This window comes from Onychostoma macrolepis, chromosome 17 (assembly GCF_012432095.1).
Source record: "Onychostoma macrolepis isolate SWU-2019 chromosome 17, ASM1243209v1, whole genome shotgun sequence".
Lineage (NCBI taxonomy): Eukaryota > Metazoa > Chordata > Actinopteri > Cypriniformes > Cyprinidae > Onychostoma > Onychostoma macrolepis.
The window spans coordinates 5573041-5587816 of record NC_081171.1 but is presented as its reverse complement, the minus strand read 5'-3'; the positions used below and the strand labels follow the sequence as shown (position 1 = coordinate 5587816).

The 14776-nt window shown below is 36.0% G+C and overlaps 1 protein-coding gene across 5 annotated transcripts in view; it reads left to right on the top strand.

Moving 5' to 3' along the window:
• The window catches only part of mipol1 (mirror-image polydactyly 1), a 73238-nt gene that overhangs the window by 43871 nt on the left and 14591 nt on the right, over positions 1 to 14776 (top strand). For 3 of the 5 annotated variants that reach the window (XR_009266727.1, XR_009266729.1, XM_058749427.1), the window contains 2 exons: positions 1968 to 2075; positions 11907 to 12007. Coding sequence is in view for 2 of the 5 variants with exons in the window: in XM_058749427.1 (XP_058605410.1) it covers positions 1968 to 2075; positions 11907 to 12007 (209 nt within the window). In the remaining 3 variants the exon portion in view is untranslated. The remainder of the gene's footprint in view (positions 1 to 1967; positions 2076 to 11906; positions 12008 to 14776) is intronic. The other 2 variants (XR_009266728.1, XM_058749428.1) reach the window with 1 other exon arrangement.

Genomic DNA, 14776 nt, shown 5'->3' with positions numbered 1-14776 from the left:
CCTTTCAGAGCCACGCCTCCGCGGCGGTCGCTGGCACCATCTGCTCCGCCTTGGTCCTCCGGATCCTCCCCACCGCCCTGGCTCATCGGCTCTCCGTCTCCTCCTCTTGCTCCTCCGTCACCTGCTCCGCCGGCGTTGGGCGGCCCCTTGGAGTCAGCCCTTCCTCCTCCATGACTCCTCACTCCATCAGCTCCACCGTGGGTCGCCATTACGGCTGTGGCCTGTGTCCCACCTGGCACCACATGCTCCAAGTCCCTCCTGTTTCCTCCTTGGCTCCTCCCTCCATCGTCTCCACACTGGACTCTGGTCGTCGTCCTCCTCCCGAGCCTCCTCCCAAGTCCCCACCATCCCTTCCTATGTTGTTCCTGTGGCGCGAGGACGCGCCTTTCGGGAGGAGGGGGGGGGGGGCATATGTCACGCCCATGGACTTTTTTGTGTGTTTTCCTTCCCCGTGTGCTCCGTGACCCAGTTTCTCCCTTGTCTGATTGTGTTCATGTCATCCAGGTGTGTCACGTAATTAAGCTTGTTACCCCATGTATTTAAGTCAAGGTCTGTGCTGTCTGTCTTTGTCGGGTCAACTTCGTTATGTTCTTGTGTCTTCAGCCGTTTCCTGTGTGAGTTACCCTTTGTTTGGATTATATTAAAGACTGTTTCGTTTATTCCACGTATCCATTGTTCTTCCCAGCACAGTTCCTGACATCAATAAACTGCTAATTTGCTGCTTATAAATAAAGGCAGTTGTTAGGTTTAGGTATTGGGTAGGATTAGGGATGTAGAATATGGTCATGCAGAATATGTGCTTTATATGTACTAATAAACAGCCAATATGTTAACAATAAGCATGCTAATAAACAACTAGTTAATCTTGAGAATTGGTCCCTCCCTACACTAAAGTGTTGTCAAAAAACTTTTATGGCATCTCTCAAACACAAGCAGTTGTCTGCAATTTTTTTAAAATATATGAATATTACTGAATTACTGAAGTGGTTTAAACTCTATGGATGTTCCATGTGATTTTATTTTTGAACTGTACCACAAATGAGTCTGTCCCTCCAGGGATCACAGACACAAACGGAGAGTAATATCAGCAAGTGTGTGCTGAGGTTCTTACAGTAAATATAGTAATAACTGAGAATGTAGGTTTATACCCTGCAGAGATTTCACCTCTCTTAGAACAGACTTGCATACACATGATTTTTCCATGTGGCAGTGCAACTGGTTTTCACATGGTTCCTGAGCCAACTTTAATACAAATATTATTTAAACGCTTTCAAAAAAGTTATAATCATAGTGTTTTGCAGTTAAATGATTCTGTCGAGATAATAACCCCCACTCCTCAAAAATTTAAAAAACTTTTATTTTCCATAAGACTGTATAATATCCAACCAGTTATTTTAAAATGTAAATATAATAAACTATAATGCACAATGGAAATTTCTGAGAAACATCTGTCCAACGGTACAGAAACAGTGCATTGAAAATGACCTAATGGACCCTTTTCACAAGACTGTGATGCATGTACATTTATAACACTATACTTTGTATTACATCACCTTTGCATCAAATTACAAAAAACTAGTGTTTCTAATGCAGCGTCTATGGGAGGGACAGTAAATTTGACATTGTTCTCTCTTCTGACTGCCGTTATCAGTCTCCCTCAATTGAAAATCGTGAAAACACAATCATGGAGATTTTCTTTTGCTATTTGACCAAATGGAAATAAAAAAAATATTTTTGTGGTACTCTGTGGTACTATTTTTGTGGTAACCCAACTATGACGACTTCCGCTGCTGAGAAACCCGGAAATGTGAAAAAGGTCCATAGGATCACTTAACATAATTTTGGCTTGTTTAGTTTATGCAAAAGCAACCAAGTGTGAAAGCAAGTGTCTTTTAACTGGTCTAATCACCTGGGTAAATTCTGATTTAATGCTTTCAAGTGATCCCGTTTCTCTCTCTCATCCCTAGTGCAAGCGTCTGGAACAAGAGCTTCTTCGTGTGAAAGAGCCGTGCCATAATTCTGCAAACAGCACCCGCCACCTGGCTGCCCAAAACAATCGGGAACGAGCGAGCAAGGTAAAACACACACACACACACATACACCTCCCACGTGGGAAGAAACCTCTGGAAATGAATGTCATGAGCCCTCGGGTTAGCCTGCGCTAGCTTTCAGCGAATACACGTAACACGCCAGGGTGTTTGCCAACAACACCATTCTCCAATCCGACCTTCACCGTACGTGCGGCCCCGCTTATGATGCCCCGTCCCCTCTATCAGCCCGTCATTACGCTCTCCACTGTATCATTCATTAACTTCTATTTGCTCTCTCCTGCTCTTGTTTTCTAGTGATTTGCAGCGATTGACTGACGGCCCCGGGTGTCTGTTTGACAGGGTTTTAGGATGACACAGGCCGGTCAGTGTGCTGCGATGCCTCGCCGCGGGTCTGTCAGGGAGACGCAGGGCAAACATGGGCCTATTTGATTTGCTGTATTTATCTGATGCAGCCAGAGCCCTTGAGTTTAATGCAGAGTGCTGTAAAAGGGCCGTCATTAGATAGAGCTGAGTAAACATGCGCTGAGAGAGACTGGGCCGAGCAGGGGGCTGGTTTCAGCAGGGGTGCTGAGTCAGGGCCGTGCCCCGGACCTTTACCACACATTAACACATTACAAACCTGCATCTTAAGTGAATATACAAATGCACTAACTGCATTTGATGTCATCATCCACTTAACCTCACCACCCACTGGGCTGATGATGTCAGAGCGGAGGTTGAGCTTGTGTTATTGTTAGCATGGTGACAGTTTTTATTTGATTTAATTTGATTACTTAGTGTGTGTATTTTTCCTTTCAACATGCTAAGTTTTTTTCTTCTACATATCAGTGTAATGGCAGTGAAAATTTGCTGTTATTTAACTTTTTTTTTGATAATTCATTATGGTAAAACCATCTTGAAATGTGGTAAATGTGGTAAAACCACATTTACTTGTTTTGATTGTGTAGCCATCATAATAATCAAAAGTAAATTAAAAGAAATAATTTGTTTAATTTTAATTGAATTATTTTTATTAAATCAAAAAGTTAATATATCTAGATAATTAGATAATTATAAAAATAAAATAAAATAAATTATTTTTATTATTATTTAATTTTTATTAATTTAGATTTTTGATGATATTATTAATAACAAATTGTTGTTGTCATTATTATTTACTATTATTATTAATAATAATTATCATTATTATTATTATTATTATTATTATTGATAATTTATTTGTTTATTTCTAAAAACAAATGTTAATTCATTTATTATTGTTGTTTTTGTTAAATTGAGCCCTAATTTTTAAAAGTGATTTTAAGAAAATGTATTTCAGATTCTTATTTATTCATGCGTTTTCTAGGCCAGCATTTACTTGTTTTGATGGTGTAGCCATATGATGAACACGAAGCAATGGCGAGGGGCAAAACCGATCATAATGATATTCCAGTTTCGTGACAGATTAACAAATAGATGCTGGGTTGTTTATATTTAGCCGTAATGATGTGGATTGTGGTCTGAAAATGCTGGGATGCAACTGTGCCACATGGTGACGATTACCGGTAGATATAAAATAATTATTATTTATAATCTGATAAAAAGGTCCAGTCTGTCTCCAGGCAAAGCTTTCTGAAGATTTAAAAAAAAAAATGATAGTTCACATTTAAGACAGTTCGGCTGATGGCTTATTAAGAAATATATTAAATTTTGTTATTAATGTAGCACTTGGTTTTTCCATAAATCCCCTTAATTATAGATTGACTCCTGGGATTACAGAGCGGGGTTTTTAATTTAAAACGAAATGGGAACAGCTGTTGTAAAATTAGTCAACAGTGCCAGGAACATATCCACAAAACAATTTAAAAATGAACAGGACTTCCACTTATCGATTGACATTTTACTTTAAAGAAAGCCGGAGGAAATCTGCAGGGTGAAAAAAAGAGTTGAGTTTGAGATGATGAGCGAAGACTTCTCCATCTCAAATCTTTATATTTAGCTTTTAGCTCACACTAACGTTCAGGGATTTCATTTGGATGATTAATTTCAAGGTTTTTAATCGCCACACTGTTTAGAGATAGAGAACGTTAACCAGTGTTCTTTTTTATCATGGAAATTATAATCGCAGATAGGCAAGTTGTTTTTCTTTTCCCTTTTCAATCAAGATGTAAATTAGGGACATATTTAGCGTTTGTTGTCATTTCATCATCATTTTTCACCAGAACAGCAAAGCACCTGCAAAGTGTTTTTTTGGCTCGTGACTTTTGTCAGTTGATGATACCCGGGGCTATTCCTTGTCTTATCTCTTCAGTCTGTCTCATTTTCACCTCAGCACATGTACAAGAACCTGTTCAACAACCATCTCCGAGTCGTCGCAATAAATTTATCATACAGCTTTATTGCGGGGTCAGGTTTCGCTATCTTTGTGGCCACCAGTTGTCCCCAGTAAAAAATGACCTAAAATAAGGTCAACATGGACTAAAAAATGAAATCTAAAATGGCCAGAAGGTGTATAAATGGGTGTGCATGTGTTTAAAGGTGGAAACATGATCAGGCACAAATTTAATCTATGTGCATCCTTACCCCTTGCATGTTAATTTTTAGCCATTTAGCTAATTTGATTAAATTTTTAGCACTTTTTAACATATTTAAATGTTTTCTGCAGATTTTTCCCTCCAAATTAGACACAGAAAATGCTAAATGATCTGCTGATTTCATCTGGGCTCTTCATTTAAAAAAATAATAATATATATATATATGTTAACAGGAAATCCTGACAATAATTTAAAATGTGTGTGCAGGTTTCATGTCCTGACAGAAAACAAGATCCATTAAGGAACAAAAATGACCAAAAATGAATTGTTACAGTCAGTCTGTAATGATTAGAATTTGCTTGCATTAACATAATACAGATTCATATATATGCTGGTTCGTTGGCTGGTTTTAGTTTGAAGCGCGTGAGTCCCTCTAAAATAAATGCTGAGTGGGGGATGTGGACAAGAGCTTTTCCCTCGCTCTGAACCACCTGTGTTTGCTCTGCAGCTTTTCTCTGTGCATTGACAGCAGTGAAGTGATCTCACACGCCTGCTCCTGCCCCCATCACTCTCTAGGCCTAGACCTCACCTTTAACTCCAATTTCATCTGCTCTGAACCTCATGGACCATTAAATGTGGATAATATTATCTTTATGGCCTCTTTGCTGTCAGTTTTCCCAAAAATGCCCCTCTGTTTAGACAGAAATATTGAAATTCTGTGGAACACAAAAGTAGAAGCTGTAGCCCTCAAATCTCATTCAGACCTGCCAGATGTAATATCAGTGAATTAATACCAACATCTTGTCACGTTTGAATGTTTGGAATTGAATGAACTGACCTTAAATATAGCAAACTAATTATGGACTACTTTAATGATACTTTTATGGTGCTTTTTTGACTTGTTCACTATATGCTTTCATCTTATAGAAAAGAACGAAATGGGCGCCATGTGCTTGTTGTAACTATTCCAAAATAAACTTATTCACTGAATCTAATAACATACGTGTTTGACTATTCAAAATGTGTTATGGTCGATCTCAGGTAACTTTTATTTCATTTTTACAAGGTTTCTAAGTGGAAAATTGGTGCATTGTTCTCGGTCCTGTTTTCTTTTAAAAAGCAAGTTTAAAAGCATGTCAAGTAATTCCTTTGTTTTCCTCTTAAGAAAGTGTTTATTTTAAAGAAATGGTTGGTTAAACGTTCAAATAATTGATATTTGTGACTAAAAATCATTATATTTGTATGAAAGCTGTATTTTCAATAAAACGCAAAGCCATTTTTTTCCTTTTAAAGTACACCCAAACCTCAATTTTGCCTTTTTTAAAATATATTTATTATTTTTTTATTTTGTTTTATTTTCATTTTATGTCATTAATTAAACAATTGGATAAATAATGGTGTAAATAAAATAAAAATTATTTTGCAGAATATTTTTTGTGTTCCACAGAAAAAAAGAAATTTATAAAGTTTTGGAATGACATTTGGGTGAATAAATTATGATAATTATTTACATTTCTGAGTGAACTTTTGCTTAATTTTCTGTTTTATGCCTGAGATATAGCCTAACGGCACACATGCTGTAGACACATTGAGCCCTGGTGCTCATGCATTCGAATCTGACCTGCATCATGTCCTGGTTTCATTCCCCCTCAAATAAATGATAGTGGGTCCTCATAAAGATTGCATAAACCATCTCTTTCAGAGCATGCTATTCTTTGTGGATGTCTTATAGGGGTTTTAAAGCCAGGGGCATCAGCTCTGCTGTTTTGTGCTGACTGTTACGAGAGAGATTTATGAGTGTGTTCTGCGGAGGTGGGCTCTCATGTATTTGGGCTTTTTGTTGTCAGACGAGGATGCAAGTCCTTTGTCTCTGTCCTGTCGAACTGAATTTGTTTGATCAGACATCATCGGGTGACACAGGCTTGGAAATAGAGAAGGGTGCATGTTTTTCATAGGATTAGTCCTTTATAATGAAGCGCCTGTTGAGTCCAGTTCACATTTGTGTTACATGTGAAACATGTTAAAATTCTAACAACAGTTAGAATAAGTATTAGTTTGGTAATAGTTTAGCAGATACTTTTATGCATTTATTAGAAGTTGGAAAAGTGCAGGCTACAGATGTGAGTATAATCTGGCAGCAGACTATTTTTTTCCCTAGTGAAAAAGAAGTACACTTTAGCAAAAAGAGTACTTATACGGACATAATATACATTAAAAGAATATACTTCAGTGCAAACCGAATGTAATGTTTTTGGGCATTTTACTGTGTGTCAATTGCAATTGAATGAGAATGTATTATAGTTTCAATTATATTTTTTACCCCACATAAGTAGGAATTAACTAAATTTTAACTATATTGTCTTTGAAATATGTGTCCTGCTGAATGTACTGACAAATATTTATGGTTTAATTTATTTATGATAGTTTAATTTCTGTTGTCATTTCAGTTGGAACTTGTATGTCATGCATTTAAATACATTTGTAATTCCATATTTTTAATGAAGTAGTGATTTGGTATATTTTAAAATATATTAACTTTAAATGTGAATAATATAAATATAAACTTTACATGCGCTTAGGTATGTTAGTCAAACCATCAAAATACATTAAGTGTACTTTAAAGCATGACAAAAGATTATTAAAACATAATGATTTAACTTTTAATTTGACATTATTACAAAGTGCAGTTTTTGGTGTACTTAAGTGTAAGAAACAGGAAAGTGTTTAAGTGGTGATAAGGCTGCACTTAAGTGGACTTTTATTTTATTAATATTATATTATCTGAAAGTGTAGTTTTAAAAAAACCTTCTTTTAAGATTTGAAGTACACTACAAGTGCACATTCAATACAGTTAAGTCCACTTTGATATTTTTGAAGATGTAAATAAAACAAAGATTATGTATGTGGGTGGCCATATGTTAATGTGGTTATTGCTATGACGTAATAACCATGACGATTTAACAGATTTTTGCAGCGTAGATTTCATAAATGTTCCGAACGACGTGCTTTGTGACTGTTTAGTTATTTCAAAAGAGCAAGAAAAATCCTGTTTTCCATGATATGTCCCATCGAACATTTTGCACAACCGCTTATAAGTGACCTCTGACATGATACGGGCCGTGCAGCTTTAAATGAGCTCCAGTCAGAGCGACGGAGCGGACTGTGACACCGCTGATAACCTCCATCACATCCTCCTCTCCCCACTGGGTCAGAAAGGCCACGACCAGCCCACCTCTGCCCCACCAAACGCTCGCTCGTAAAGGTCAAGGCTGCGACCCTCCTTTGCAGGGCTTAATCTCTACAGGTTAACACGTTACTCTGGGAACCTAATTTGGATAATATTGTAATGAATGCTGATAAAATACATAAGATTAAAAGAATTGCGCTTTGAAGTCGAGCTCCCCTCCCTGTTGGAGAAAAGTACATATTGACTTTAGAGGTTTGAGGCTTTTTGATGTTCTCTTTGACTTGCGAGACCTGCGCTCCAGTAATTAGAGTGAACGGGGCCGCACCAGCGGAAGCTGCATGCGCTTATGGGTAAAAGTGTTTCGGGGATTTAAATGCACCGGGCGTTCGAGTCGTAGGCCTGTTTCCATTACAGTCATGCGTTGTGGTGAGAAAGCACGCAGACTTATCTATAGCATGCAAAGATTGTATTTGCATCTGTGTCTTTAGCCTGCAGTTGAAGATTTTTAATCAAAGGCTGCATCAGAGATGTATAACGGTACGCATGCTTACAGAGCTAACAGGGAATGTTCTCAGAAAGTTCTGGCGAGGTTTTCTCAAAGTTATGAACCGTTATTTTTCCAGTAACATTAATAGAATTAATTCATATTTAAGGTTACTTGGTTTTTAATAACATTGTCAAAAAATGTCAGCATAAACACTTAAACATTTGAGTTGTTAGTACATCCAACAAATTTTTTTTCTTTAAATGTTGCTACCTACTACTTTCAGATGGTGGAGAAAACATTTAAAAGTAACATTTCCATAATGTTCGCAGAATTATAATGTAATTCTGGTCATTTTAAATGTTCAGAGAACAGTCAGAATAACGTTTTCGTGACTTATTGAGCATGTTAACAAAACGTTCTTGGAACACATTTAAAAAAAATATTATGCATTGTTCATGTAATGTTTTTCTTTTAACATTTTAATTGTTAGTTATTTTAGTTTGTCTAGCAGTTTTCAAACATTTAAAAAACTGGACATTACGAAATAACTTAATAGGAATGTTAGCAGAACATTCTTGGAACACATTCTTATTAAAAAATATTTCTGCATCGTACTTGGAACTTTTTTCTGTTAGTTATTTTATTTTGTCTAACATTTAACGTAAGAGTCGCTGCTTACTAGTTTCAAATGGTTCAGAAAACATTCTAAAGTGACATTCCCATAATGTTTGCAGAATTTTAAAATGGAATTTTCCCTTAATGTTTTCTCTAATGTTCACATAACCAAGAAAAAAAAAAAACACTTAAAAACTGGACATTTTAAATGTTCAGAGAACATAGTGTTTTCATAACTTAATGGGATCATTAGCAAAACTTTCTTAAATTTTTAATTTTTTTTATTAGCTGGGCATGTTGCATGTCACTGTGGCATTGTGCTCCAGTTGAGTTTAGTGAAAAAGTAACTCCCATCCAGTGCATCTTGATTAATATACGGCTCTGTTTCAAAGAGGTGCCAAATTGAGTGTGTTTTGCAGGCAATGCATCCAGTAGGATGAAAGCTTTCAAGCTTTATCGCAGTTTATGATACACCCCAAAGATAAGGCACGGACGGCATTCATGTGTTTTTGAAGAAAACTTGAAATTCCAAGCTTATCAATAACACACCTGGGTATAGAAAAAGTTATAGAGTCATTCATCTCCAGCACTTTTTGATAACTCCACGTCTTCCATTCATTCGAAGGAATAGTTCAACGATGAAATATAAATATTGTCATTATTTACTCACCATCATGTCATTCCAAACCTGTATGACTTTCTTTATTCTGTGGAACACAAAAGGACACACTGTCTGCTGCTGTTTTAAATATGACAAACATATGTTATTTTTACTGTTAAGCTCTTGCTAATGGGATAAAAAGCACAAAAAAAGTACATTTAAAGGCCAGTTCACACCAAAGAGGATAATTATATTGATAACTAACTATAAAATGTTAATAATCATTCTATAACACTACACAATGCAATGTGCCGTTCATTGTGCAACATTCCTTTATATTAACAGTTCTTTGGGCTGTATTTTTATGGACTTTTCACATGTCGTGCTCTACATTTGACGTTTTCTGATGTAATATGATTACTTTTTCTATATGAATTATTTTTCTATTCTATCGGTTTCTTTTTAATATATAATAAAAATAAATAAATAAATAAAAACCTTGCTACTTGTACTGCGTTCCGCTAACTGAGACTTGTTATAGCACTTGCATATCATTGCTCTTTTGTTGATTTTGATTGCTTCCATCGTCCTCATTTGTAAGTCGCTTTGGATAAAAGCGTCTGCTAAATAACTAAATGTACTTTGTATGAAAAACAAACCACAATTTACCTAGTATTTGCAGAAAATCTTTTCTTTCCAGTCTCAAATCTCATGTGCACTTCTACTCAAAAAAATCTTTATGATTTCTGAAGATTTTGAATATTACACATTAAGTGCTTATTTGCCTGGTTTTAAAGTTGAAATGTTTCTTTTAGTCCTGCCATACGAGTGTGGAATAACATGGAGATCAGTAAATGAAAGAATCTTTTTTTTGGGGGGGGGGGACTATTTCTTTAAAAGAAAACGGACATGTTGATCCTCTGTCTTTCTCTTTTAACCCCCCTCTTCTCTGTTTATCTCCCCAACTCTCCCTGTCTTTGTCCTCCCTCGTCTCTCAGGAGTATATTGCAGGCCTTTACAGTAGCACAGGTTGTCATGTTTGTTTAGACAGTCTCCATTGTGACTGTCTGCTCGCCCAGCTGTTGATAGGATGAGCCCATCAATACATCTGTTTCAACGGCAGGTCATTAGCAGGGGCTTTATTGTGCCGCAGGTTTAGGCACTGAGAGGTAGGGGACAGTGTTTACCCGGCCTTCCCCGCACCCACCGGCCCAGGGATTCCTCAGTCTCACGACACACCGCTGCCGAGTAGGTGCTGAGTTAGGAGACAATAGAGTCAATTGGGTCCCCCTCAGACTGAGTTTCTCCTTGTGTGCACACGAACCAATGAATGAAGTTCAGTTGGAGTTCAGATGGTTATCTGTCTGGCATTGGCGATGAATAAAAGCTGAGTTCTGCCTGATCTGAAGTTGAGAAAACAATGAAATGAGCCCATAAATATGAAATGATGTTATTTAATGTTTGATTGCTCTTCGTTAGATCAGTATGCTTTACGTGACAGTAGGAGAAACCGCTTGCGTTAATGCTCGCAGTGACGCTTGCACGGCAACACTGAAAATGTGGCACATATCTGCATCATATTATGAATTGCGTTCTCTTCCGTACTGATGAAAGCACAGTCCATGCAACATTTTTTATTTATTTGGTTTGATTCATTACTGTTACAACAATTGATTTGCATCACATTTTTAGTATTTGTATCTTTGTATTTGTATAGATCAATATATCGGACAGTCAAATATTTGGCAGTTTTTTGGACTCCTCATTGGTGAGAAATCATGTTCGCTTGGCTAATTAATTTTAGTAGTTCCCCATTGTCAGTTCCACAGTCTACCAGCAGTTAGAAAATGCGGTTAATGCATAAATATTATGTATTCATTTCAGCGTTTTTTAAGCATTATTTATTTTATTGTTTTTAGCTAGGAAGTAAATATGAATTAAATATTATATATTAATTTTAACAGTTTTTATGAATGCATTAATTATTATTATTTATTTATTTTCAACTTTTCATTTTTTACTCTTCGTTACGTAGTTCACATGGGATTCTTTGTTTCTTGGAGGTTTAGTAATTATTAATTAATAAATATGTATTAATTTCAACAGTTTTTATTTGTTTCATTTTTTTTCTCCTCATATTGACTCTGCGCTAATTCTCCTGATGGAATTCTATGTATTTCTTTGAGGTTTATTTAAGAGACAATAAAGTAAATAATTAATAATTATGTATTCATTTAAACTATTTTTATTTATGCTTCATTTATTTTCCTTTTTTATTTGATCAATATCTTTTTAGGTTTTTTGTCACTGCCCATATCGGCTGTGCTGTTCTCCTCATGTAACTCTTTGTGCTTCTTAAAGGTTTAGTTTTTCGTTTGAGCTGTCCATACATGAACAGTGTGTTGTAACAGAGCGCGATATGATCTGACATGCATTTCTCCAATCTCTACAGCTTGAGGAGGAGCTTCAAGAAGCTCAGAGAGAACGAGATAAAGCCCTGCTGCACAGTCACACAGTGGAAGAGGAGCTGCAAACCTTACGCAGGTATCACAGGTGAACCACATCACCTTACACTGCACAGTATCTCCTTAAACCACTCACTTGATGCATTTTACAGTTTGTTTGAGTTGTGGCGGAGCATGAACCTGCTGTGACATGCCTTAAGTGTTCAATGAACTTACAAATAAACAAAGGTGCAGGGCAAGGTGTTTTGAAGGATTGTAATAATTCAGGTGATGGATAATGTGTTGGTGTTAGTGCAGGAATTAAGAGAAAGCCTTTGCATGCCATTCCAGAGGTGAGGAACCAAGAGGACTTTGTTTTAAAGGATCCAGTCCATCATCTCTGGATTCTTGAGGTTTATGCATGTCAGAAGAACCATAGTTGATAACGCTTTTAGGGAACACACATGCATTATTCACAAAGAGTTTTCCCTCAATAAACTCCTAATTTGCTGCTTATTGATAGTCAGGCAGTTGTTTGAAGTTGTTAAATTTAGGTATTGAATAGGATTAAGGGATCTAGAATATGGTCATGCAAAAAAGTCATTAATATGTGCTTTATAAGTACTAATAATCAGACAATGTGCTAGTAATATGTATGCCAATAAGCAACTAGTTCAATAAACTCCTCTAATTTGCTGCTTATTAATAGTTAAAGTAGTTGTTAAGTTAATATATTGAGTAGGATTAGGGATGTAGAATATAGTCATGCAGAATAATCAGGCAATATGTTAATAGTAGGCATGCTAATAATCAACTAATTAAGAGTGAGAATCGGTCCCTATACTAAAGTGTTACCCCATTGTTTTATCTAGCCAGACTTTTGACTAGTTTACACCACAAGCGTTCTTTGTTGCAGCCTGGGAGCTCATGAACGTAACTTAGTTTCCCGTCCAAACATTTTAGAGACCACTATCCATTTTTTTGTGAAATATGCATCGTGTTCACCTACACTCTTAAAAATAAAGGTTCTTTATTGGCATCTATGGCTCCATGAAGAACATTTAACATTCATGGACTCTTTCGATTGCACAGAAGTGGAAAAAGGTTTTTTAGATTATTAAAATGGTCTTCAGACTAAGAAAAATGGTTCTTTTAAAGAACTGTTCACCAGAAGGTACTTTTATGAAACCTATTCTTTCCAAAACCTTTATTTTGAAGAGTGTAGATACGTTAGTACGCAGTATAAACCTTCTTTTTACTTGTATAACTCCTTTTGGTTATGCATTTGACAGCCAGCAGTAGAATAGTTGTTAATGAGGTGGTTTCTGTATCACAAACCTTTTCATAATTTAAAAAGACCCTCATTGTCTTTCCCTCATTTCACCTAATTTCATTACTTATCGAAGCAGAAAGTATGCATCATGCACTGAGTCATCATCATCCAGCTTTATAACAGATTATGAACATTGAAACTGGCTTTTATGTGTTTTGTTTGCTTTGCCCCGAGAAATATAAATCGCTTGACTTAAGTGCAGTGAGTCATTAGATTACCGCAAACTCATGATCTCAAGGATTGGAGCGTTTGTGAAGTTGTGATCTCGAGCCACGTCTCCTGCAGACGCTGTCAGAGGTCTGTCCACGCTGGGATTCTCAGTGCAAAAAAGCCTCCAGAGGCACTGACCACAAATGTTTCGGCAACACCTAACATCTGATTGTTTTGGCTTGCAAGTTGAACTCTGTGCTTATTTAAGGTTTTATTCAAAATGATAGTCAGGGTCTTAAATAACCAAACCAAAGCGTTCCCAGTGGTCGTGATGGACTACCGCAGACCCTCCCTCCCCGGCTCTTGTCTTCCAGCCAGAGGGCTTGTTTGCTTTACTTGGGGTTTATCTGTCAGCGAGGACGGCTTTGATAGACGATACGGAGTAAATACATTTGGCTCATAAACTGGTCGTGCTGGTTAAGTGAGCTGCGTCCGGTTTCACCGAGACGTACATCCTTGTGTATCAAGGACTTTCCATTTGCATTTGTCACATCTTATTAGATCTCTTCCGCATCTCGTTGTGCATGATTGCGTGCTTGTGTTTCACTCCAAAAGGGTTTTACCACCCAGTCATGCTGTAGGAGAACTTTTGCTAACACTTTGCAATAAGGTTTTTTTTACAATATTTATTAATCTACATTAATGCTAATTTATACATGTACATTTTTTACATTTTAAGTTGGATAAATTAACATTAATCAATGTTTTATGGACAAACATGAATTAACTATGAACAATAGTGTGCTGCAAAAGTTTGGGGTTATTAAGATTTTTTTAATGTTTATTTTCACCAAGGCTGCATTTATTTGATTGATTAAAAAAAAAACAGTAATATTGTTAAATATTGTTTTCCATTTTAATGCATGTTAAAATACTATTTTTTTCCTGTGATGCAAAGCTGAATTCAGTGTTGCATGATTCTTCAGAAATCATTCTAATATGAAACATTTCTGATTATTATCATTGTTGAAAACAGTTGTGCTGCTTAATATTTGTGTGGAAACCTTGACACATTTTTATAAAAATTCCTTAATGAATAAAAAGAACAGCATTTGTTTAAAATATGATAAATAATTAATCGAAAAAGTTTATTTATAATAATTAAATTTATTTTTATTTATAATTTATTTAGATAATTTATTTAAAATAATAAGGGTTTTTGCCACTTTTGAGTGATTTAACGCATCCTTGCTCAATAAAAGTATTCATTTCTTTAAAACAAATCTTGTGTATATTTATACATTTCAAATTAATGTTAACCTAGATTTTTTAAGAAATGTGATAGTGTTGTTCACTGCTAGTTCATGGTACCTAATCCATTCATTTATATTAATA